The 26,620-nt window shown below is 44.1% G+C and overlaps 1 protein-coding gene across 2 annotated transcripts in view; it reads left to right on the forward strand.

Annotated features, from left to right (window-relative positions):
• Positions 1–7,639: 7,639 nt before the first annotated feature.
• The window catches only part of TLE4 (TLE family member 4, transcriptional corepressor), a 97,174-nt gene continuing 78,193 nt past the window's right edge, over positions 7,640–26,620 (forward strand). For both annotated transcript variants that reach the window (XM_032206383.1, XM_032206384.1), the window contains exons 1-4: positions 7,640–7,716; positions 8,113–8,210; positions 9,296–9,359; positions 10,825–10,869. In XM_032206383.1, coding sequence (XP_032062274.1) covers positions 7,672–7,716; positions 8,113–8,210; positions 9,296–9,359; positions 10,825–10,869 — 252 coding nt within the window. In that variant the 5' untranslated portion in view covers positions 7,640–7,671. The remainder of the gene's footprint in view (positions 7,717–8,112; positions 8,211–9,295; positions 9,360–10,824; positions 10,870–26,620) is intronic.

A 26,620-nucleotide genomic window follows, 5' to 3' on the forward strand; every position in this document is an offset into this window, starting at 1 on the left:
GATTGTCAAGGTCCACCCACAGCACCCAGTGAAGAGAATGGCATTGTTTACACTCAGTTTTCAAGGAGAGACTTAACTGGAGAGGAATTATTCTTCTTATTTCTCAAGAATTAAAGGTGTATTTAGAGTACAACCCTGGTTCTTCATTGGATGAAAATACACTGCCGTTGAATAGAGTTTTCTGTTGTTTTAGAAGAATAAACACATATACAGAAGCTATTTTTTTGAATTAGTCTCTGCTAAACACATTAATCTACTAGTAAATCTAGCTACTAAAAGAGTATGTCTTAGTCATGAATGTTGCTCCTGAGGAAGGTGCAAAGACAATAAAACTGTTTCACAATACACAGTATCTAAATTTCTGATTCCCAGTGCTTGCTGAGTCTGCAGGACAATAACAGCATGCAAGTCAACAGCAATGTATGACTGCAAATTAAAAGAGCAATGGTGTCTTCTCCCTTTCAGAGCAAGCGGGAAATTTGCAGTATAATGTGGAAAAAGAGATCTTCAAAATCTTACTTGCATTCTGAATACATATATCTCTCTCTATATTTAATTCTCATATATTTTTGATCTGTGTAGTTTACTCACTTTTACCAAAGTAAAGTTAATATAGTCATTATTAAGAACATTAAATATTTTTAGATTCCATATAATATTATAAAGGAATATCACATTAAACTATTTTTTCTTTCTTTTGACCTCTTGGAAAGTACTCCTTTCCTTACGCTATTAATGTGCCTTGAACTTGTAAAATTCAATTGGTTTACATAGTTTCCTTGCACGGCAAGATATGTGGTTCTAATACATATCATTCCACAACGTTAATTCCTAAACAGCGATGCCTTCCTTCTCAACAATTCAATGTGAAAACACATCCCCTTTTAGCTTGGTATGTACTTTTAAAAAGCTAAAGATTCAAAAAATGTGAAATAGTATTCATTGCACCTAAGAAGCCTTGAGTTAAAGATTTAACTCAAAGAATCAGATTTATTCATTAATTAATATGTGCCAGAGGCTAAATAGTGACTTTCATTGATGGTGTTGCAAAGGCTTGGGGAATTCTCTTTACCTTCAGAGGCATGAAGTGTATCTTGGGTAGCAAGAAGGCATGCTAAATCTGTTCTTATCTTCTAACACTGCTAGCAGACTCAACATTGCAGTAAGCATTGAAGCCTGGTTAGGGAAGATGGTAAGCCACATGTTTTCAGATAGTCACAGCTTCTAGGATGGAAGTCCTCATTCTTCCTGTGTTGGGGGTGACTGCATGTGAGGTCTGTCATGTGAGTGAGTGACTTCCTCCTCATCCTAACTCTGCCTTTCAGCACTTAGCCAAGCCCACACATTGTCTTGTGAAAAAAAAAAAAAAAAAAAAAAAAAAAGACAATTACTTTTTTGAAAGCTAAGGAAGATTTGGACCCAAGCCTGCAAATGAACTGATGGATTTTTTCCTGAGATTAACATGTGTCCTGTGAATAAAATGCACTAAGAAATATTGTTGCATTCTCATCAGAGTTGTAATATTTATATAGCTAAGTTGTGACTATAAATGTGACTATAATATGTGAAAATACTTGATTGAGGTCCAGCTTTGCAGATCATGTCATATCATTATCAGTCCATGTTTATTATAAACTAGAAGAATGGAAGAATGTTGATACAAAATGTGGGTTAAACAGCTTCATGGCTATGGCCATTTAACAAATATTGTAGAGAGGCCTTAAGACTAACTCCTTGCCTTGCAGAAAGCACTCATATCTAGAACCTGATAATAAGGTGCATATGAAATTTAGAGAAGCATGGGATTTTGTAAGACTTCTATGAGGGAGTTTTCTTCCCAAATAAATTGCAGTGGTTTTGCCACAGGGAAAAAAAAAAAAAATCCTTACTGGTAGTTCTTGTATTTCAATGAGAAAGGGAGCATTTGTCTACGAAAAATTACTTTAATTTCAAGTATCTGCCTAAGCCATTTTGCACTGTTCACATTTGCAAATCCAACCTCTAGTATATGACAGGCCCTAAAATGCTACCCTTCCTGCTGATAAAACTTCTGTGGAGTTTAACAGAGGTTTTCCTGCCATATCCCAAGAGAATTTACTGTAAGTAGAATTGTGTCATTGCAAGAAGTTTGCATGAAATAAATCAGGCAGGCCTGCAGAAATAAACAAATTAAGACCATGAATCCAAAACACCAATGCCTGTAAAAATTAAAGAAAATGGGACTTTGGCAGTGTTGAAGAATGTATAGACTTCATTAAGAAATCTAGAACATAAAAACTGCTTTGCACAGATTTCTGTTTTTTGTGAGAGGGATACTTATTAACTGACATATAAATCATCATATTAAACATAGTATCATAAGTTCTCCTAATATGCTTATTAACAACATACCCCTATGGTCACTAACAACTAACTTAGGAAGTTGTACACGGTGATGGTTTACTGAGACAAAGTCACTTGATAGCACTTGTAAAACACAAGTACACAAAATGGGTGTCATGTTGTCACATTCTTCTACCAGTAAAACCTGGCTTAACACCCTAATTAAAAGTTTAAAGCAGAGGGAACTTAGTGCCAATTCAACTGAAAAACTCCTTGAGTTTATCTTTTTGAAGGTTTGTTACATGATGTATTTAAATATGTCTACTAATTTAGGACTCAGTATAAAGCATTTTGAATTGATTGATTTGTCAAAGAACTTCTCACCTTTATTTTTGCGAACATGTGTGCGCATGCATGTGTGTTTGTGAGTACACAGCTGACCAAGCAGGGTGACCTGGTAACTTGGTCTCAAATTAAAGTGTAATAAGTTGCAGCAGTAGGCACAGCCCTGTTGGTCTTCAGCTACAGTCATTCCAGACAGGAAATCTGTGGGGTTACATACCAAATGGCCTCAGGATTGGACCTGTTATTAAAAGTCCTCTGGTACTGATAAGTCTCTGTATTAAGGTTATGGCTCAGCTATAAAAAGATCACCAGAGTCTGTGAGTGGGTTAGACAACCTTAGCCGGAAAATAAAATAATTTCCTCTCTTTTTTTTTTTTTTCTTTTTTTTTTTTTAACCTATCCTTTAACATACATATATAGGCACACATTGTTCTGTTCATTTTAGACCTTAGATTTTAAATGTAAGTAAAAGCAGACTAGTTCTGAATCAATAAGACTGAAATAACCACTTCATAGGAGAAAAAGAATGGATGAGACACTTTGCAGCCCTTAGCCTCTCTGAGATATTTCACAAGGCTTTTTTTTTTTTTTTTTTTTTCACCACCCCAAACTCAACACACTTACTGTGCCTGTAAAACTGCCTAAATATTTCTTGCAGTTGATTCACTTATGAGAAATCTTTAGCAAGATGTGTAAAACATTTAAAAGCTACCTTCTCTACTTGCTAAATAATAGTACAGGTTATATAACCTACCATAAAAGATTTTTCATAAAAGAAGGAAAAAACAAGGAACTTTAAATACAAAACAACCTATATTTAAAGATCCATCAAGGCTGTGTCAGAAGTGACAAAAGACTGGAAAATAGAATGACATTGACATCCTGATCTTAATTCACATCATTTAAAAGTGGCAAGTTATAGCGCACTTTCTCTTAAACTTCAGAGTTTTATGGATCTTGCAAGAATGTTGCAAAACTGGGCAAAAGTGCACATTGATTCATTTGTTAAAGAGTTAAGTAAGTACACACAGTCATTTTGGTAAAGCTCAGCAAATCTAGCTCTGTCGGTAGGACAGAGCAACATAAATTCACTGAAGACAAGAGAATGAACTATGCTGAGGCATAGATAATGTCATTGCCAAAGTGCTCTCCAAAAGAAGAGGGACAGCTTTGATGGCAGAGCTCTGTCTGTTTGTCTGCTAGTGTGCTGAAGACCTTTCGCTCTGGAACTCTGTACTTCACGCAAAACGAAGGCAGGGCTACAGAGAACACAAAATCCTCCTGTTATTTCAGAATTCAGTATCTTCAGACAGAGCGTTTATTTTATAACCGGACTAGTCCTTCTCTGCATTGAGGATCCTAAAATTATGGTCTGAACCCGCCCATCATATTTCCAGAAACACTCACAACTCCACAGAGTCCCATAACTGTTCTGTTCTTGCAAAGCTTTCAAGCACCTGGGTGTCAGGCACAACACTAAAGCATTTGCAGGCTTTGCAGCCATACCTCTGAATGTCGAGACGTGCTCCTGGCATGTGGTGAACGTCCTCCATTTCAGAGGAGCTGAAAGTGCTCCACTGCTTCATGCAGGATGCTTGTGACCAATCCTTTAAAAGCATTTCTGGTGCTGGACAGTTCATACACAAGCAAAGTGGTATTTTCATAATTATTCAGGTGCTTTATCTCCATATCTTCGAACAGTATTTAGAGGCCTAAACTCCACTGGGGCACTGATTATGAGCTCTGTAAATGTGAAAATACCAGCCGAAATGAAATCTGCAAGCATGACAAAGCCTGAGTACTACAATGGCTAATGAAGCCAACCTTGTAGGCATTTTTGGTCACAGAAAAACAAAAGGTGAGAAGAACACATTTTGGTCAATTTCCCAGTGACCCGGATTTTATACTAGACAAAAATGGCTTCAGAAGGGTTTAGAATCACTTGCCACAAAACACTCTAGGTTACAGTACATGCCAGATTGCAAGCAGACTCTGGTTACAAACTCCCCTTCAAAACAGAAAGGTGACGAATTTCTGCCCTGCACCTCCTAAACTCTAGATGGGAATGGAAGATGGATGTCATCACCACCTTCTTCAGGTGGACAGATGGTGTCATCACCACCAACACCAGCATCCTGAGGTCCTGACCACCGGACCAGCCCTTGGTCCGGTGCCAAGGAAGGCAGAACCTTGGTGAAGTGGTCCATCAAGGCCTCAAGCCGCTCAGCAACTACAAGCCTTAGCCAGAGAGAAGGGGGTGGTAAAGAGATTTTAGTACTACAAATGCAAATATGTGTACGTTAGCTACCATTATTAGGGCACTAATTGCTGAGTGAAAGTTTTGAGACTATGGATTTTGAGCACAGGCATCCAAAGTGACGTGACTAAACCACATCTATTTTGCATGCAGGTTTAAACGGCAGATCTTCAGGAGTACAAACTGCTCGGAGGCAAATCTAAGCATGACAGGCGCAGACCAAAAAAAAAAAAAAAAAAAAAAAAAAGTAGCCTGAGCCTATCGCTCGCATGTGCACCGGTGCATGGTGTTGGCTGAAGTGGGACTTGGCAGGAAAGTTGCCATGGGGTCTTTCTAGGACACGGCACCGAGCGGTGCGGGGCTGCTTTCCGAGAAGTTAGGACTGCTGGAGGGGGCAATGCAGGCGGGCGGGCGGGCGGGACAGGCCTCCCTGGGTGTGTTCCCTCCAGCCTGCAGGCCACGGAAGCCACCGCAGCCGCAGCCAGGCTGCCTGTGGGACCGCACAGCTGTCAGCGATCTGTCGCTCCTTGCGGGTGGCTCCCGGGAACAGGCTCCCCGCACCTCCAGGGACACCCGGCCCGTGGGATCCGGCGGCCCCTTCGCTCCCTGCGTGTCTTTAGGAGGGCGGCTTCAAACGTCGGGGCCCCTCCGCCCGGCTCCGGCTCCTGCCTCCTCCTCCTCGCCTCCTCAGGGCGCCGCTTCCGAGAGGAGAGACCCCGTCCCTGAAGCGCTGCCAGCGGGGAAGAACAACAACAACAAACAAACAAACAATCAACAAAAAAACTTAAATTATGTCACCTTCAGACGACAACGACACCGGGAAAAGAAATAAAATGATTAATAAAAAAATAAAAGAAAAGCACAGCGCGGGGAGCTTCCACCGCGGGCGGCCTCCGGGTGGGGGTCTGTGGGGGGGCTGCCGCGCCCTGAGGCGCCGGCCGTTACTCGACCGTTACTCGACCGTTACCCGACCGTTGCGCGGCCGCTGGACGCCCCCATCCTGTATGTGGGGGGGGGTAGAGGGGGACAGGGGGCTGTGAGGCGACGCCGCGGGGCCGCGCTGGCCTCTTGCAGGCGAGGCTGCCCCCAATTAGCGCGGCCCCCCCCGGCGGGGGCGATGCGGAGGGGGCGGAGGCCGCCGCGTCCCCGTCCCCGTCCCCCCCCACCTCAGCTCAGCTCAGCTCAGCTCCCGCCGCGCCCCCGCCCCGCGCTCTGGCTGCGGCGGGAGCGGGGAGCGGGGAGCGGCGGCGGCCGGCAGCGCCCCACGTTACTTTGATTGACAGGTGAACAAATGTTTCCCCTGTTCCAGCGCCGGCGCTATGGCACGCCGGCGATCGCAAAGCCCCGCCTCGGGCGGCGGGGAAACAGCGGTGGAGAGGCCCGGGCGGCCGCCTGATTGGCCGCGGGACCTCGCGGCGTCACGGCCCCACGTGGGGGCCGGGCGCGGGGCCGCTCCCCCCTCCCTCCCTCCCTCCCTCCCTCCCCTCCCTCCCTCCTTCCTCCGTCCCGCACGCCCATTTGTCAGCGGCGAAATGATGGGCATTAATACAGAACGGCGATTAATGCGCGGGCGGCGCTGATTGGTCGGCGGCGACGCCCTTCGTGGGCGGGGCGAAGGAGGGGGCGAGAGAGGGGGGCGGGCGGCGCCGCGGTGCCCGCCGGGAGGGGGAGTCCCGCGCGCTCCGCCGCCCGCGCGGGCCGGCGGTACCGCGGGCCCGCGAGGACTACAGCTCCCAGGGTGCCCCGCGCGCGGCGGCCCCCCGTGCGCCGTGAATATGTATCAGAATGTTAATGACGAGCCGCTGCTAAATTTGGGCAAAGGAGTCACCGCGCCACAGCGTGCTGGGGGAGCGGCGCGGAGCGGCGGCGGCGGCCGGGCTGGGCTGGGCCGGGCCGGGCAGGGCTGGGCTGGGTTGGGCCGGGCCGGGCCGGGCACGACCCCTCCGCTCCGCACCGCTCCGCTCCGCACCGCTCCGCTCCGCACCGCTCCGCGCGGCGCCGCTGCCGCTGCTGCTGCTGCCGGCACTTCCCGGAGTTCCGCCCGGCGAGGAAACAACCAAAACAAACACAAAAGAGAGAGAAATACGTAAATAAAGCAGCCCGGACCGTGGTTTCTTCTTCATCCTTTCACTCCTTTTTTCTAAAAAACATTTTATTTTATTTTTTTTTTAATTTTTCTTTTACCACCACCAAACCACCAACAACAGCAGGCACCGGCCACGCAGCAGCGCCCGGCGCGGGGGATGCGGCCGGGGCGGTAGCAGCAGCAGGACCCGCACCGCTCCGCACCGCTCCGCTCCGCACCGCGCCCCGCTCCCCTCGCGAAAAGTTTGCAGGAGGGGAGGAAACTGCGAGCGGGGCGCGCACCGCCGGAGGGGCTCTCCCCGCCCTCCTCCTCCTCCTCCTCCTCCGCCGCCGCCGCCGCCGCCGCCGCCTCGCACGGGGCTCGCCGCCCGCCGGAGCGCTCGGCTGGGCTCGGCTGGGCTCGGCAGCCCCGCTCGGCGCCGCCCGGGGGCCCCCGGGGGATGTGGCAGCGGCCCCCGCGCCCCGGGGACGCCGCCGCCGCCGCCGCCTCCGCCGCGCCTCGCTGCCGCCGGGGGTGCCCCGCCGGCACCGGGGCGGCGGGGCCGGGGCGCCCCTGCCCTCCGCTGCCGCCGCCGCCGCCGTCGTCGCCGCCGCCGCCTCCTCCTCCTGCTACTCGCCCGCAGCCCTGATCCCGGCCGCCAGCGCCCCCCGAAGCGGCGTGGATGATCCGCGACCTGAGCAAGATGTACCCGCAGACCCGGCACCCGGTGAGTGGCGGCGGGCAGCGCTCCGCCGCGGGCAGCGCGCACTTGGAGCCATTTTCTTATTGTTGTCCAACGCCGCCGCCAACGCCGCCGCCCCGGGCTCGGACCCCGACCCCGACCCGGACCCGCACCCGCACCCGGACCCGGACCCGGGATGGCGCCGAGTCCCGAGTTGCCCCCAGCCGGAGCGCGGCGGCCCCGGCGTCCCGGCGCCCTGCCGGGGGGTCCCGGCGGCTGCCGGCTGCCGCCTCCCCCCGCGGCGGCCCCGTCGGGGCGGGAGCGCGGGGAGCCCCCGCGGGCGGCGGGCGGGGGCGCGGGGGGCCGCGGCTCGGGGCGCCGGCACGACCCGCTCGCTGCCTCTCCTCTCTCTCTTTCTCTCTGTCTCCCCGCCGCTTGCAGGCTCCGCACCAGCCAGCGCAGCCCTTCAAATTCACCATCTCCGAGTCCTGCGATCGGATCAAGGAGGAGTTTCAGTTTCTGCAGGCGCAGTACCACAGGTAACGCCGTCCCGCCGGGCACAACACCGGGCACCCCGCGGGGACACCCCGCAGCGGGGACCCCCCCCCGGCACCGCCACCGCTCCCGCACCCGCACCCGGGGCGGCGGGGACGGTGCTGAGCCGTGCGAGCCCGTGGGCGGGGGGGCTGTGGGGGTTATTGTATTTTTGCCCCCTTCTTTTCCCCCATTTTTTGTTTTCTTTGTGGGATGGGGGGTGTAGGATGAAAGGGCGTCCGTCGGGGCGCACCCCCCGCTTTTTTTCTGGGAAGCGGCGCTCAGGACGCGCATCTCGCTGTGGCTCGGCCCCCTCGCGCCTTCCATTGACATGTCAAGTGCTGATAACCTGGGAGCGAGGCGGCCAGCGATTTCATTATCCCGAGCCGGAGGAGCGGCGTGTGCTCCAAGTGACAAGTGACTTCTGGCAGGACTGCTTAGCGCGCCTCTGGAAGCAAACAAACCGAAAAAAAAAAAAAAAAAAAGGAAAAAAAGAAAAAAAAAAAACGATGGATGTGTTCGTGTTTACCGCAGTATTCCTTAAATTACCTGCGGTATTTTCCTAGTCATCACTAACAGCCCCCCCCCCCCCCTCCTCCCCCAAAGAAAAAAAAAAGAAACAACAAACAAAAAAAAAATCACAGCAACTTTTTGCTTCTTGAAGCAGTGATACACATTTGATTCCTCTGTGGGCTGGGTGAAAACAAGAGGTGTTTCCAAAGCTCGTTTAAATAAAAGCTAGGAAAACCAAAGCATGGATTTCTGAGTGGCTTCTCAAGCTTAAGTGTTATAGGTGAGGACATGTGTGCCTGTCTTCTGTGAACCAGTGTTTTATTATTTTTTTTTGTCAGTGAAAAATGCTCTCCTGCGTACTGTATGCAGTTCGCTTAGGAGGTGAGGATGTTGCACAATCTCTCTTGAAAGATGAAAAGTATAAACCCCACCCTGAACTCCCAGGCAGGTGCTGGAACGTGCATTTCTGTTTGTGTCTTGGGGAAATGCTCGAAAAGGGGAGTACCTTGTGCTTAGAAGAATGTCAGTTTTGTGTTATGAAGTACCCATGTTTTTTTTTTTTTTATGTCTCAAACAGTTTGAAGCTAGAATGTGAAAAACTGGCCAGTGAGAAGACAGAGATGCAGCGACATTATGTCATGGTAAGCAAGCTGCATAACAAATTCAAAATGTCTATTAGCTTGGTGTGCTGAGACTGAAATACGTTCGGATTGCTGGAGGCGAACAGAAAGATTATAGTTGGTGCAGCTGCTGCTGTGGAGGTTGCATCCGTGCTGCCATTATCCACCCTTGGTTTCAGGGGTTTGTAACTTGTTTGTAGCAGTTAGTTTCTACGTGAAATCTGCTCTTCAATGTTTCAAGCAACTGGGGATATTTCTTCAAAGTGGTAGCAGGTTACTTGTCAGCCCTTTTAAGGCGTGTGCAACTTCAGCAATATTCCTGGGGACGATGTATTTTTCACTTACACTGACTTCTCCCAGCTACTGTGCCTCTGTAAAGCGGTTTGGGGTCACATTTTCTTTTTTTTCTGTGATGGCAGTAAGCCCAAATTGCACATGCGTGTCTCTAAACCTGAAGCCCCCGTCCTTAGAAGAACTGTTGCTTCTGGGCTGCTGGTTTATTGTTTTACTGAATTCAGAGCGGCAGGGATCTGAGCTGTGAAAGGGATTTCCTCGATGGTTGTGGTCTGCCTGGTTAAATAACGTGCATAGGAAGACATCCCTAAATACATAATTGCATGATGGATCGTGATAACTCCAGAGGAGCTCTTGCTATCCTCTCCCTTGTGCATCTATGAAGGATTAACTGTTTTCCATTTGTATGTGACAAATAACACACAAGTATTCACAAAAAAAAAAAAAAAGAAAAAAAGAAAAAAAGAGCAAATAACCTGGAAAAATTCTTAACCAAGAGCACAAACATATGTTAAGGCTTGCATTTGTCTTTTTCATGTCTGATTTGCTTAAGTCTTGGAGATTGTTTGGTACTAACATAACACACTGACCTGAGTTCCCTGAGATGCTCAGGCACATCAGGGGATATGTAGGGTGGTGTGTCTGCTTTGGCTCTGAATTTACATGCTCTTTCATTTTTCGCATCCCTGCAATTTAATTGTAGCTTTTTTGTGTTTTTAATTTAAAATACTGAATAACCGGTCTGTTAGTCGTTGCTGATTTATATGTGTGTCTGGCTTCAAGCACTTTGGACGTTTTTTGGCATCTTTTATGTGTGCTAGAGAATAAAATCTTGAGTATTTTCTGTGTGTGTGGTTTTTTTTTTTTCATTTTTTTTTTCCTCTGCTTCTAATCTTTAAGTCTGGTTGTGATTACTTCTTTTGATTTTTTTGTTGTTGTCTGGGTTGGGCTTTTTTGCTTGGTTTATGGCCATCTTTTGTAGATTTGTCAAGAAGCAATGTAGATAAAATAAAAATAAAAAAAAGAGAAAAACAGTTTACTGTGAAATGCTGTCACAAATTCCAGGAGCTCTTCTAACTAGTAAACGTTTTAGGTCTCTGTGTCTTTGTACAGATGATGTTAGAGTCAAAGCGAATTTGGGAATGGTTTTCACAATTGCAAGGTCTAACAGAGGCATTTTCTTCTCTCATAGTATTACGAGATGTCCTATGGGCTGAATATAGAAATGCATAAACAGGTAGGTAAATATTTTGCTTTGTGTAAGAGTGTTCCCTGTAATTTCTCCCATCAGTCTTAAAACAGATGTCTATTACGTGCGAGCCGCTTTAATTGCATGCTTAAGTGCATTGGAAATTTTTTGTGCTGCACGCTGCTCTGAAACTTGCACCTTGTGTGCGGTGCATGGCTCTGCGGAGGCAGCGGTGTTGTTCACCAGGTGTGTGTTTGCTGTGTTGACTTCTCCACGTGCAGCCCCTGTGCACGCGGGGAAGATGGAGGCAAGCAGGGATGGAAGGGGTCTTGGGTGGTGGTTTCAGATCCGACCAACCTCACGCCATTGGGGTTTGCTTTTTGGAGTGATAGTAACATCGTAAATACACGTTGGGTGCAAAGGGACGTGTGTTTGCATGTGGGAAAGACTTCCCTTTGGTTAACCTGGACAGATTTAAGCTGGAACTACAATAGCTATTGATGCTCAGCCATGTTCCTGTCTCCCTCAGGTCACTTACTTGGACCTTTGTCCAAAAGCAGAGTCTCAGCTTCTCATCCATGGAAAGGGTGAATGAGCTTTCCACAAGGATGTTAGCTTGCTCAGTTTTGTGCCTTGAAGTCTAGCACTTAGGCCGAGATTAGCAGGAGATTACTCGGATGGAGCATGGTAGCGTAAATCAGAATTTCTTACTCAGTAATGTGTGTTTTTAACCTTCTCCAGAGGAGAATGAATTAAACATCTGACCTCTTTTCCAGTGAGGGAACTTTTAATATGGTGGAATTTAATACTGACAACTCATTTTAGCAAACGGTTGAGCAATTCGCCAGTGTTGCTTGAGAGTGTAAACTGCAGAAATAAAGAAATGGTCGAATGGGAGAAGAAAGACCATCTGAAAATTGGTTTGTATGCGCTCCTGTTCAAAGTAAGGGGTTTGGAACTTCTCCGGGTTGCCGAAATAGGATTTCTTTATCTTGTTGAGAGCAGACATAGATATCAAATGTTCTTCCCTCTTGTTTATTATTTATTGTATTTTGTATGCCATTAGCATCCCAACCCAAATGACTGGGGACATTTGCGTTGGGTGGCACGCAATCCCGAGGGCAGCAGGTTTTCCTGCCTCGCAGCGTTTCGCGCCCAAGGCCCAGACCTTCAGAAATGTAGGTGCGAAACGTGCATGTGAAGGCTCGAGGGGAGCAGTGAGAGAACCGCTGGCGGGAGCTGGCAGCACTTGCAGCGGAGCAGCTCGTGCTGAGTGGGATGATGCAGGTCGTGGGTGCTGCTGGACGGGCTGATGGCAGCCTCTCAGAGGTGCTGGAGCTGGTGAATGAACGCCCAGGTTGTTCCAGGTTCTGTCTGAAAAAACAGCACTGACATAGTGGGTACGAAAGCAATCCACCAAGTCCGAGTCCTCCTTGCAGGCCACCTACGTAGCAAATGCTTGCATGCGCTTGAAAGCAGCCATTGCAGTCAAACTTGTTTATGTTTCTAGGCGCTCTGTTTTTACAGCAGTTAGCTGTATGTGGACTTAAACTGACTGTGCAAAATTATGTGGGACAATGTTGGCTTGCAAGTGAAATGTGTAATTAGATTGTTTTAAGCAGGGGAAACCCGCTTAAAACCAAACCCTTTTTAATTTCTAAACGCTTTACTTCAGAAATTGTATACAATTATGGCAATGGAGACGTCAGTGATACTCTGGAAAAATTAAACACCTAGTTACAACTAAATGTGGGGATTACGAAGGACGGTTTTAATCAAACACCTTTTTCCATTACTGTTGAGTCTGTTCAAATTAGTAGTTTAAGTATTCTGCTCTCATGCAAAACACTTAAATATTTTGTCAGACGTTGATTCAAATCAACTGTGGCTAAGAAACTTGTTCGCTATCATTCCTAAATCTGACGCTAGTTCTGTATCTTTCATGCCTCCCCTTCTATTCCCACAGCATTTTTATCCTTCCTCCTCTTGCTTCAGCGACCGCAAAATATTTCGCATCTTGCTTTATGATCACAGTGTGGGGGCCCAATTTTGTACATATAGGGAGCTGATTGTTTCATTTGACGCGCACAAATCTTTTTTAGTCTTCCACCTTAAATCCCCTTTTCTTCCACTCAGATCTTTGAATTTTACTTGGCTGAAATTGAGCGATTCACCCTCCTCCCCTCTTCCCCCCCCTTTTTTTCCCTAGCTTTCTAAATTCAATCATATCAAAAATCCTGAGGGCAGTTTATCACATTATGAAATACAGACAGCCCTGCAAACCACCTACTTATTATATTTTCTTTCTTTTTTTCACTTTAGCACAGAGGCATATCTGTCTTTATTTGTTTTTCTGGGCAGACAGCCTTGGTTCCTCTTAGGTTCTTTTCCAGATGTACTCGCTGGATGCCCTTGTAATGGAAAGCAGGCAATAATGCAGTGAAGTTGCCCTTCGGCGTAATTGGGCCTAGTTCTCGAGATCAGGTTAGGCTTATTCACTTATTAGATTTGCGTCTCAAAGGGTTCAAGAGCAGGACTCCCTGGAGTCCTTGGAAGTACCCTAGTAATTGGTGGCCCTGATATTTGAAACCTTTGTGTATTTTTCTGTTAAAGCTTCTGTTCTTCTTGGCTGCTCCCAGCCACAGAGTATTTATTTTTAGAGAAATTTTTCACTGGAACAGAAAATGATGGCTGTGATGGAGTCATGACTCTGTGACTTAGCAAATTGATAAAAGGATAAACGTGGAGCGCAGCGATAGTGTGTGTGCACGGCGGGCGGGGGAGCGGGGGGAGAGCATTGCTTTTCCCACCCCTCATGTGATGCTCATCATCAGTCATCCTGTGTTGATTTTGATAGAAGACTATTAAAGTGAAACCTATGGGGAATTTGTCATTCTGAAAGGAAAGCTAATGTAATTAGTACCAATTAAAGTACATTTAGTAAATTGGATTTAATCTTAATTAAGCCTGCATAATGTTGCCAATTTTTAACAATTATGTTTGAGAACATAATTAATTTAAATTTTGGTAACTGAGTAAATAGCATTAGACTGGTAGAATTAGTCATTTGTATTTTTTTAAAAAAGACAAGTGTGGGGTGTGTTGTGACATGTGGTGTTATAGCCTAAAACAGTAAGCTAATTTTTGATATTCTGTACCACTAGGATCAATAGAACTTCAAAATAGACAGATTCCTTCCCCCCCGTCCCCCCCCCCCCCCCCAAAAAAAAAAAGAAAGAAAGAAAAGAAAAGAAAAAGAAAAAGAAAAAAAGCCAGCAAGTTGGGGATTTTGGGTTACAGTATGTACAGATACTTCCCTACAGTTTTTAATTTCAGCATTAGAACAAATGGAAATGTTTGAGTGTTGTCTGAAGATGTCCATTTCTTACCAAGTTGCTTTTTTTTTTTTTTTTTTTAAGAGGCTCAGTGGATAGTTTATGAATGAATAGTTGAATAGAATGAATAGTGCTGCTCTATGTTTCTAATTCAGTGTTGCTACTTCTTGTTGGTGGTCATTTGGTTTAATTTCTGAAATTAGGCTGTTTTAATGTTATGGTAAACAGTTTATTTAAATTGCTGTAATCAAACGTGCTTTCTGAAGGTTTTAATTGAGAATTGTAATTATCACTTAAAATAAGTGTCTGTATTTTGCTACAGACAACAGATACTTCTGAATGGGACTGATGGAAAGCATAAATAGGATACAGCATTCACTTCTTATTTCAATTATGGTTTTGGGGGTGGCAGTACGTAAATGCTGATTCTTTCTTCGTGGTTAGGCTCTGTCTTTGAACTAATTCACGTGCTGGAATGTCGGATTTCAGCATTTTTGAAGGAAAATTCAGATCTGTTAAGAAGTCAGGTGTTAAAAAATAAATGAAATGACTTCTTAAGATCACAGTAAAGAAAAAAAATAAAAACAAAAACATCACCATTTCAGTCCAATCCATGTAAATTTTATTACGAGACTTGGGCAACAACCATTTGAGTGCTGCTAAAATATTAATTGGATAGAAATGAAAGGGCTCTACTAGCTGATAGGATATCATAATCATAGCTGCAGTAGTCGATGGTAAATGATGATAAATGGCATTAGGAACCTTTTAGCAAACTGTAATAACTACGAGGAGGGAAGCAGTATGGATTTGCATTATATCTGATACCCTCTAGTACCAAGTGGATTGCCAATACTGCTTGTTTAGCATTTTCTAAGGGCAATAGGATATTGATTTCTGACTTACAAGGAACGGCTCTATTTTCACCATTGAAAAGTATTGCAGGTTGTTAAGAAGAAATTGACTTGAAGAGGCCTGACTGCTGCCCATCATGGAGCAAATAAAGCAAAACTGCCGAAGCATGGTGGAGCAGCGAGATGGGGCCCTCAGCAATTTGTTGCTATTAATTTACCATGCTCGACAGCAAATCAATCGGCATCTACTTCATCTGCTGGAGAAAATGCTGTCCAGGGCAGATAAAAGGCCCTGCGTGGTATGGGGAATAGGCTGGATTGGCCAAACGGAGGCTGCAGTTAATGTGTAAATAAGTGAAATCAAGGCCACTGTTGCCGAGAAAGCTGTTTTTAATTAGGTTGGGGCTTTATAGTGAGCTATTTAAGAAAGTAGTATGGAGCTTGGAGAGTAAGGGGAGATTTATTGCCGACTGAGTTAATATATGGGTTGTACTGCATCCCAGCCTTGAGCCTGCTTGCTTCTTAAGCCTTAGTAAATTATTTTGGTAAAAGGGTAAAGATGGGAATCAATTTGTTTAATATAGGGCTGAGTTTTGACCATTTTTTATCTTCATGGCCATAAAATGCATGTATCACAGAGAACTGTGTGCTATATACATAACAGAAAAGTACTTTTTTTTTGTTTCGTTAACAATGGGTTAGACTTGGCATGAATGCGTGTACATACATGTGTGTGCACACCTTGTTTTTTTAACACAGTCTGCAGCTGAATGCATATTGTCTTCCGTTTGAAGAATAGCTGGAGAGCCAGCTGAAATTATACTGGCTGAATTTGTTCTCCATTATGAACAGTAGGAAAGATTTAATAGAGATACAGGCAGTGGGTAGTCTGAACTGAGCTGGAAAACTTCAAAATGCAAGGGCTTAGACATGAAATCTTGAAGACTGCAGCTCACACAGGACTATTAAGGAGGAAGGGAAAAACAAGTGTTTTTTCCATCAAAGTCACAAAATATAAAAACTAGGTTGTCAAATCAGTTTGACAACTGAGGCTTGTTTGTCCCAGTTTTAGGTTATTTAGCCTCTGAAGCCAGTAGAATAGCTTAGAAGCTTATGAAAAGTTAGAAAACATGTTATTCTGCAGTTAAACCAAAAACCTTTTACTTTGTAATAACTGCTGAGTTCTTAAACAAGATTCTGTGCTTTTTTTTTTTCTTTTTTCTCTTGATACAATTGTTAGACAGCCTTCCTGTTAATTACTTAGAAGTTTGTTGTTTCTGCTTCTCTGCAAGTTGCTGTTGAACTAACCTTCCCCCTCAAACCACAGAATAACATGTATTAGGACAAGAACTTCTATTTCATCCTGGTTTTGCCGTTCATAAGCAAGGGAAAATGTCATTTTCTCCCACTTATTTTGGCAACTCAGGCAGATGCCTAAGACACAGGAAGTAGCACAAAACATGCTGAGCAAACTTTTAAATTAAGACATACGTTCTGTTTTTACTGGCAAAAGGCTGTACTTGACAGTGCTTAAACATAACAGCATTTTTCTGCCTTTGAAAGATGCTAATTGCTGTGATGCTGCCTCACCGGCTGTGTTAGTTTATAGGCATGCTTGTAATTACTGAGGGGGCCAATGGTGATCCTATGGTTGGGGCTGCCTAACGCTTTCTGGTGTAAAAAAATTATTGGAAAAATGTGTATGTGGTTGGTGCTTTTTTTTTTTTTTTATTCCTTGCAAGAAACTGTCACCTTGACTATTTGCAGCAAAGGACCTTGTTGTGGCAGGAGCCCCGTGTTCTTTTTCAGCAGCAGGGGAGAGGAAAGATAGGAGGCAGAAGGAGGTGGTCTGCAGCTCCTGCCCGGCACGGCCGGCTGCCACGGCTGGAAGTACAGCTCCAGTGCGAGGCTCGTGCTGAGCCACCAGAGCTCACCGCCTGCGATGCATCTGACAGAGGAGGAGAGGGAAGCCATGTCACTGTTTCATATTTAATTACATTTGCATCTTTTTCTACGATGAGGTTTCCTCCCGTTCAGGGGCAAAAAAGAAGTACCGAGGCTGTTAAACACAGGAATAAAACATCAGTGGACAGGTTTCAAAGTGAGGCATTTGGTTGCTGGGATGCCCAAGCTTTACAGCATGCGTGTTAGTTTGGTCCTGCCCTATTGTGTACGTGCATTGTGGTGCAATTTTTAGTTACACACTATCCGATCTCATTACCAGTTTTCCTAGAGGACCTCTTTCACTGCACAAAATAGACATTAGGAAAGTAGAATTAAGGTTGCAGAGGCAACTGTAAAGCTGGCTGGAAAATGTTTGGCTGCTTGGCTCTGCAACCAAAATAAATAACTTTTAACATAAGGATTTAGGGATGTGAAACAACAGTGATTGGAAGCTCCTCGAGGCAGGGATTCTGTTTTTGTGTGGCAGTGAAGGGGATGTCCTCACAGGTCAATCACAGCATATGCCATGGAGTTAGTGTATTAAAGCATGGGAGCAGATTTTTTTTGACACTAATACCAAGGCCAACAAACACCAAGAATTCAGAGCTATCAATTTGGTCTTACTTTTATTTTATTTTTATTTTATTTTAATGATAAGATCCAGCATATTACTTGTGGAGTTGATGGAGAGCTGGGTTTTTCAGAAACGCGTGCCAGCGTGAACAGAGTGATTGTAATTGTTACAGAAGTCACTTCTGCTGCTGTCTGCAGATTGAGCACATCTGTTGCCAGTGACTTTCAGAAAACCTATTTAGCCACAAGGCACAGAGGGAGCAGAGCAAAGATGATAACGTGAAACACAGGAAGTATAAAATGATGCTTGCATTAACTAACAGATGACAATACACTTGAAGCTAAACCTATCCATAATCAAGAAATCTGGTTCTATGAAAGAAATTAAATGTTTGAATGAAAAAGTAATCTTTATTTTCAAATGTAAAAATATGAGGTGTCTTTAAGAATACCTGTTTGTGCCTCTGCTTATCTGTGTGTTTTTACAAGTTTGGCTTTGGTTCAAGATGATATTTTTACGTTCCACTGCTACCTTGAAGTACTTCTTATGTGAAAATTTCCCCTTGATATTGTTTATCTTAGTGGTGACACAAATGTTGTAGTAGTTAAGTGTAGTGGGAAGCATATTGGCACAATGTCAAGAGCAGGTGTTTAACTTTTTAATTTTTTTTTTCTTTAAAATATAATTAAAATATATCAGAAGTAGTACATTGAAGTCTACACAGTATTTTCTTCCCTGTGGGGATAGGATTTAGACTTACAGAATCATCTTTACTAGACCAGGACAGGTATGTAATGTTCTGGCATTGAACACTGTGGCGTTATGGCTGAGATGTTTAAATGCACAGATGTCAGGCCAGTCAAAGTTATAGTCCCCACAGTAAACTTGAATCGGTCTCTTTATGGTTATGTATTTGTTTGGTACGCTGTATTGCCAACTCTAAATGTTAAATCATGCCAGTCCCCAGAAAATCATGAGATTGGCTTAAATTAATCACAGGATAAAAATAATGTATTTGGGGTTCTTTTTATTTCCCTTCTAATCTTAAGCTGCCAAACTACACTTGGCTCATGCTTCTTAGGTTTTTCTCCAGCATTCTTCTATAATCGTTTTTTGCTAGTAAAGTGTAAAACATCGTAAGATTCACAATAAAGTCAAGGGAGCTGGATATGTGTTGCAGCTGGCAAATTTTGTCATGATTTCCTGTTCTTGGAAAGTGTGTGAGGTGTACTCTTCTAAGAAAAAATAATACCAAGTTAAAACTATGTACGTACTCAAGTTAGAATAACTTGTTACGTTTTTGAGGATTATGTACCATGATGCCACAGACTTGCTGGTGGTGATTTCCCCTTCTGCATCAGGAGGAGAAGGAACACAGGATGTAGTCTTGAGTGCAGGTCTTCTAACTTGGCCTTTCTTTTGGTCTGCTTAAATGGTTTCTCCACAGGATCTTATACTGCCAGAGGTTTCTGACATTTGCTGGATGAGATTCAACTTCTTCAAAGGAGGAAAAAGCCTCTTGCTATTATGTTTGGGATGTAGAACATTGGCAATGAGAATGTGTGCTTTTCTTTTTCTTGTGTTTGCTTAAAAACCTCAGCAGAGCATCTCACAGTTGAGCAAAAATCAAAATCTGTCCCTTTCATGCTATAAAGAGTCTGCATAATAATAGGTCCTGCCACTAGATTTTGTTTGGCTCGTGTTGAGAGCTCTGTGCATGTTGTGGATGATCACTGAAAGCACTTTAAATTTTTAAAAATGCTGTTTTTTCCTCCGTCTTAAATGCAATAAACTTGTCATGTATTTGCTCCCATCTCTTTATGTGCCTGGCTACTCTTGGTGTCTTGGTGGCTTGGGAAATACGACAATGCAGGAACCCCTAAACCTGTTATCTGTGGCTTAGCCCAGAAGGAGCAGTGGCTGCCCTGGGGCTGGCTAGTTGGTAATAATAGATGGGCACCCTCTTACAGTAGGTAGCCTCTGTCTAGAGAGCATGGTAAGGCTGTTGCTGGCCCATCTGATGGGCTTGTTACCTGTGTGGCCAGTGTTTGGAAAGTCTGGCTGGCAAAGTGCTCAATCCGACAGCACTTGGATGGCTGAAGCTGTCATTTGCTGTATTGACATGATAGCATTATTTAAAATTAATCATAATGCAAAGTATAGTGAGTTTTTCACCTGGGGTCAAGGGAGAAGAGGACATTTGAGTCGCTTGTTTTCTTTCTCATGTCCCTCTGCTCAGCAGCAGAGATTGAACTTCTTTTTCCTCATTTCTTAGGATGCAGATAGCTAACAGGGCTTCTAGTTTTATGCATTTGGATATCCAGTTAACGCATGAATTACTCCTATTTATTAGTTGATTCAAATTTTAGCTTCTAAAACCCTGGAGAAAGTGGAGCAATCCTAACATTTATCTTGGGCAACCACTTTTTGCCATTTCTCAGCTTTCCCAGGGATGACTAAGGAATTTGCAGCTGTGCTTCGTGGCCAAAACACTTCTGGACCTAATTTTGAAAACACAGCGGTGTTCTCTTTCCTATTGATATAGGTATGAGAGCCAAAATAACTGCAGTGCAGCCCAGCCGAGGCTTGGGGAAGAGTCAAATATGGACTTCGCAATGTTTGTCCAAACATTTTTATTAAAACCACTTTGCTAGCGACTGTTCAGGGCTGGGTGTCTCTGACTGTCCTCTTTCCTCACCTGGGTGATCTTGCTCAGGGTTTGAGGTGGTCAGGTCATCATCCAGCTGGCTCACAGTCAAGAAGCCAGGGGCATTTTGGACTCTGCAAGGTCATGTAACTCCAATAGCTGAAACAAGATGTGTTGTGGTTTTGGCATTAAGAGAGGTGTGGGGCTCTGCTGGGCTTCTGTGGTATCTGCAGGATGAGGAGATGTGAATTCAGTATTCATCCTGTGTGGAGTACTGTGGGTCTGCAGAGAAAAGCCACTGGTGATATGTGTCCTGTTTCCTGCTGTAGATACTTGTAGAAGCTTACATATGTCCTTGGGTATCTTAGATCTGGAGAGGAGACCATTCAAATGGTGTGGCAATTTGGTAGTTGTGTTTTCTCTGACTGTGGGCTCACACTCTGTAGCCCTTTGTGAGAATCTCTGAACGTTTCTGTGCTTCTGTCTCCATCTCTGAAATGGTGATGATATTTACATGACAAGAGTGATGTAAGATTTAATTTGTTAACTTACATTATTAGATGAGAGGCTCTAGAGAATCACAGGATATTGAATGAATATATGTTTGCTGTGGAGGAAAGAGGACTCCTTCCAAACTCGTGTCAGCTTTGTAACGAAGTCCAGCAATACCTTTACTACTGTGTGTTTTCCTTTATCTTTATGCCCCAGGAAATAACAATAGAGATGCAAGAGGTGTCCTCCTGCTTGCTCCTCTGTTAATTTTGTATTTGGAGATGAAAGTTGGAAATGGGGGCCTGGTCCTATGATAACATTCGGAGAAGGAAAGCAAAGTGTGCAAGGCCAAAGCTGACCAAAACCCTTACGCTAGATTTTTGATTTGAGGGGGAAGCCAAAGAACAAGGAATGATTAGAGAAAATTAGTTAATTGGTTTTCTTCTCACATCTCATATTTCCCTGCAGTACCATTCACTCTGTATGACAGTCATCCAACTTCACAGTGCCCCCTTGGAAAGACAGCACTGTGGTGATGTGCAAGAGAGTCAGCTAGAATGCCACTACTGTCTGCCCTTTGTAATTTCATAAAGCATGTGACTACGTAAAGCACATTGATACCTCTTCTTAAAATATCTTGTGTTTGAATAACACAAGAAGCTTGGAAAGACTTTGTACGTAAAATACACTCTGTGTGTTTGTGTCGGCGTGTCAACAAAGAATAGATAGGACATTCTTATATGCAGTTTAACCAGTAGGCTTTCTGTCCTAACTGCAGAAAACTGTTACCATCTGAAGAGGTTGCTTATTTGCAGGTCCTATCAATGTTCCTTAGTTTCTGGGGAGAAACAGTGTGTTTTTTCTTTAGTCTCCTCTTAAACAAACAAACAGAAAAAATGCAAGCATTGATGAGGGTCTCTTCTTTGTTGCTTTAAAACACTAACTGTGGGGGAGACACTGATTTCTCTGAGCATCAAAGGACTTTTTTTATGTCAGAGTCAGTTGCTGTGTATTTGTGCATGAATAAACATGGTGATGTTACTGTTTGAAAGTAAGTTACTTACAGGTTCTTGGTTAATGCGATCAAGAGTGATGTCCTGTTTCCTTTGCAGCTGTGTGCTTCCACGTTCTTCTAGAGATGGCTGTTAAATCAAACAAGGCTAATAATGTGTCTTTAACATGGATAACACGAGGAAAAGGGCATTTTCCATGCATTGCTAGAAGACATTTAGCTCTCTCCTCCTCACCACTCTCCGTGGTTTATCTCTGCAGACTGGTGACACCATGATGTTTCAGTTGTTGGCAGCATAAAGAAAGTCTTACAATTCTATGCCTGTGGCATCCTGGAAATTTCTGGGGAATGTTTGTTTCTGACATTCTTTCTAAAACCACATTTAACTGGAGATGACAATTGTTCATGTTCTCAGGTTTGATCATGTAGATAGATATGTAAAAATCAAGAGCACCACAGAACTGTACTAGAGTCCCGATGAGCATATGTGTGGGGTGATTTTTTTCTGAGGTTGTGGATTTCCACTGAAGATGAGTTTTCAAAAATGTTTATGAGACACTTTTCAGACTAGCCATAGCAGCCTCATTATTATCCATTTTCAAACTCTTATCTCTGTTATGTAATACCTTCCTTTGAATGTAGAAATGTCCAGCTTCTTTGTGTATGCAGTGTGTTTTTCAAATACACCTTTGGCCAAATAGGCTTATATACTTTGCAAATGTATGAAATATTTTGTCTTTTATTTAGATGCAGGTTACTTAGCTCTGTTTTCTGCCTGGAACTCAGGTGGGTATTTCTTTTAAAGCATTGATTTTTACCAAGTCTTTTGTGTGGGTGAGAAGAATCCTGGGATAATCTTAGTTTACACATTTTCAAAGAAAAATGCCGCTGTAAGTATGCACTGTATTAAGGGTCACGAGGTTTGTTTAAGCCTGCAACAGAACCTGGAGAGCCTGAAAATCTGTAGACACAGGAAATACCTCTCAGTATTAATATGAAGCAAAGCACAAAGCTCCCAGGTAGATGAAATAAAGCATCTGGGGATTGTGGAGACCAGGTGCAAGTGTCTGGTCTGTGCTGTTAGAGGCTTCCTGAGACCTTGGACCATGCACTGCTCCCGCTCCCAGCTGAGAGGCTGGAGCATTGCAGCAGATGCTCTTGCACCACTGGTGGGATGTAAGGACAGCAGAATGAAGGCAGAGGGAAGCTTGCAGCGTGTGGGGCAAGCCGAGTGACTCATCGTGGAGCCAAAGAAATCCAGCACGTACAGCGGGTAGCTCACAGGGAAATGTTGAGGTCATGGGTGTGCCCTACATCTGGCACTGCTTGAAGGCTGAGACACCTGAGGTGGTGCTGCCAGGACATGCTGCCTTCACTTGGTATTCTCAGACCAGAATTACCTTTAGAAGAGTGATTCCTGATTTTCATCTCTCCCAGGAGAGTGAGTAGAGACGGGGCTATCCAGCCGAAAGCTGGTTTGTGTGAGATAATGGTTCAGTAGAGCTGAAAGAGGAGGGATGCTGTGCTATCGCCCTGGAAAGACTGTGGCCAGCTGGAAGGGGTTTTGCTGGGTTCCTGCCCCAGTCCCATTTATATTTTGGCCCACGGTGGTTTTTTCACATGCAAGGATTGCGAGCAGGATCTGGAAAAGGGACTTTTCTTTTGCAGTGGAAGAACTGGGAGTATTTCCTTCCCAGAGTTCACAGAAGCCTATTAGGTAGGGTGTGCTAAGAGGTGGGAAGGAGAAGTAAAGAAAGATTTAAAGTAATGTATGTAATGCTCTGATTAAATTCTTTAACCACTAAGCTGTTACATAGAAGTTTCTCTGTTCTCCACCCCTTTTTATTTTTTTCAAACGTGACTGCTGCTGTGTTTCATGTGGGAATCGTCCTGGCAGGAGTTCCCAGCTCCCTTGGGGACATGGGTGGAGAAGCACTGAGTTGGAGGGGGGTGTTTGCCAGGGCTTAGTTGTGAGCTGGGTTGGATGCCAAGGACACTTCTGAACATGTCTGGGAAAGGGACTTAGAAGCGTTTACTGGGGAGCTTCAGTGCTGGAGACAGACACTCCTGCGTGCTTCTGGTGACTTCAGCGTTGCGTGTTCCCAGAACACGTCCCCGTAGGTGTGTTTAGATGTTCCTCTGTGCTTAGGAATTCTTGAAGAATCATCTTGGGCACTTATCTGCTGACTTTCTGTCCAAATTAGCAGGTTTAGGCATTATTAAAAATCCCATTACATACCTTCTTGAGACTTCACATGTGGCCTTTGCTGCCGGAGTTCTCTGTCTGGGAAGTGGAAGTAATACCATTGCTGAAGCATAACCACAGTGGAATTTTTGGAGACTGATATGTTAAGTAATAAGAGGTGGGATATTATTACATGGGAGTCACTTAGAAGTGGCTGTCTTTACCTCTCTAGACTGTAAGATGCTTGGGGCAGGGTGTTATTTCCCAAGACAGTTTTGTCCTCGTTTTGCCTCCCATGTGTGTTCTGCTGTCTTTTCCATCCCAGCTGCAATTAGCATGCTCCAGTGATGTGCCTTTCGGCAGTAATGCAGTCAATGCTTTAATTTGTATTAAGGAGGCTTGTCCCTTGGTAATCTGTCTTCCCAGCCTCTGTTCTCCATCTGGAAAACAGGATAATACTATTACTACTTTTTTTTTTTTTTTTTTTTTTTTTTTGGTAGGATTCTGGGAGGAAAGATGAAACTACACAAAGAGCTTTCTCACGTTGTGTAGTGTGTCCCTATCTTCTTTCTGCATGCCCCCTGGCAGGGACCAAGGGTTTGCCCAACCCTTAAAAAATGCCAGAAATAGGGCTTATTCCCATACACCAACTGGCTGCAGCACAGTGGGATCATGTGTCTCTTGTACAAGTCATTTTATTGTCAAGTTGAAGAAAATGTAGGTGTTGATGAAGCCTTTCATACCTCCTGGTTCCAGGCAGAATTAGCCTGGGATAGGCTTCTGGTGTAGATCTCAGGTACCTTAATTTCCAGTCTCCTCAACTTCATTGGAATTACTACCTGTCCATTTTTTGGCAGGGTCTGCAACCTCTGCAACCAATTTTGGCAGGGTCTGCAACCTCTGCAACCAATTAATTGGTTGCAGAGGTTGAAAGAAGATAATGGCAATATGAGTTGTCAAAAGATTAGGCAAACCCTCTTAGTATTAAATAGAGAGGATCACAGCTTTGCTTGAGTCTTAGCACATCAATGCCCCATGTGTGAGAAACTGTAAATGTAGTTTTGATGGTAAAAGGCAGTTGGACATTGGACAAAAATACTAGTCAGAAGGCTATTTTAAATACAAAATAGAAGAAGAGTTTCATATCTGATGTTTTTCACTGAAATACTGCTGTGCTTTTCCACCTTCTTGAAGCAGTGGGACTTAGAAAAAACAGGTCACTGTCTCTATGTGAGCATCACGTTGCTACTACCTTTCTTGGTAACTAATTTTGGATGCAGAACAGCTGTGAAGTTAGTAGGACTGTAACAGCTCTTGGTGCATAGTCTACTTTGGTCTGTGGAGGTGGAGAAAGCCTCGTTTACAACTAGATCGTATGGGCTATACAAAGGTTTTGCAACAGATTTTGAGAGTAATTTTGTATAGCCAAGGGTAGCACTGGCAGAAAATGACATCTGTTTTTAAAACTTCACTTAAATGTCCTCACTTAAGATAATGTGTGGTTTGTGGTGCATGTAGATGGTATCCAGGAGTGTGACTGAAGTACTCAGAGGTGTGCTTTGACCACCTTTGAACAGACTCTCTCAGGTCTTGCTGACTGAGTAGCCTGGGAGTCTGGAGGTCAGCAAGGGTTGATTATGTTGAGTATTTCTCAGTCAATTCTTCAGGTAGTTTAAGGGAACTTCTGTTTTGTGTTCATGAGCTGAAGTTATGCCTGTGTTGGCAAACTCGATGCAACAAGGTTTGATGACTGAAAATCCTATTTCACTTTTCTTTCCTTTGTTGTCACCTATGCCACATGGTATGTTATAATAGTGAAAAGTGACTTTTTCGATAAGGAAGTCAGTCACTTTAAATTGCCTTCCCTTTATATTAAAGGTTAATATTTTCCAACTTAATTCTTTTATCTTCACTGAAGCTCACACAAAGAAAATCCAGTCTGAGCTATCCAGTAGTCATCAAACCTATTTCCCTTCCTCCTCCCCCTGGCTTTTTCCATTGTCTTTGTGAAAAACAGACAGTGATTATTCACGAACAGGTTTGCAAACAAATTGTAGGTAGTTCAGTGATTTTAAGGTTTCCCTGTATTCTGGCAAATTTCTAATGCAAACAGAATCGCACAACTAAGTCTCTAATTGTCATGGGAAACTACTGTTATGAAAGGGAATAATTATAATAGTTTGTGCAAAACAGACTCTCATAAAACAGAATAGATACAACCTTTGTCTGTTTTTGTGGGTAAAAATATTAGGATTTGAATAAGTGCTTTTCATATAAACACTTGCCTGAAACCTTTTTGATTAAAAGGGTGGAGAGATTACAGACCTAGCTAACTAAATATGAAATTAACAAGCCCAGAGACTGCATTTTGGTAAACCATAGAATTACTCCGTGGCAAAAAGCCACATATCCATTTAAAAAAAAAAAAAGAGAGAGAGAGAGGGGGAGGGACACATGGAAATGTGGTTTTGCTGTCTGTCATGCTGTCTGCTATAACTGAAAAATATACATTGTTTTGAGTCATTTTCTTTCACATTTTTGACCACAACATTTAATTACTTAATCTGACCACTGCCAGGCTAGTAGTCCACCACTCATTTTTACCAGTAAGTGTTTATTATTCTGAATTCACTGCACAATTGCGCCTGGGTGATTTGGTTTACCAGATGATCTAAGCAGTGGCTGCAAAGACTAGTTGAAACTTGCAGCTGAAACAGATCATGATGCTAACTCGAGAGGTGAAAAGGTTGTTGTGT

The sequence above is a fragment of the Aythya fuligula genome, chromosome Z (genome assembly GCF_009819795.1).
Source record: "Aythya fuligula isolate bAytFul2 chromosome Z, bAytFul2.pri, whole genome shotgun sequence".
NCBI lineage: Eukaryota > Metazoa > Chordata > Aves > Anseriformes > Anatidae > Aythya > Aythya fuligula.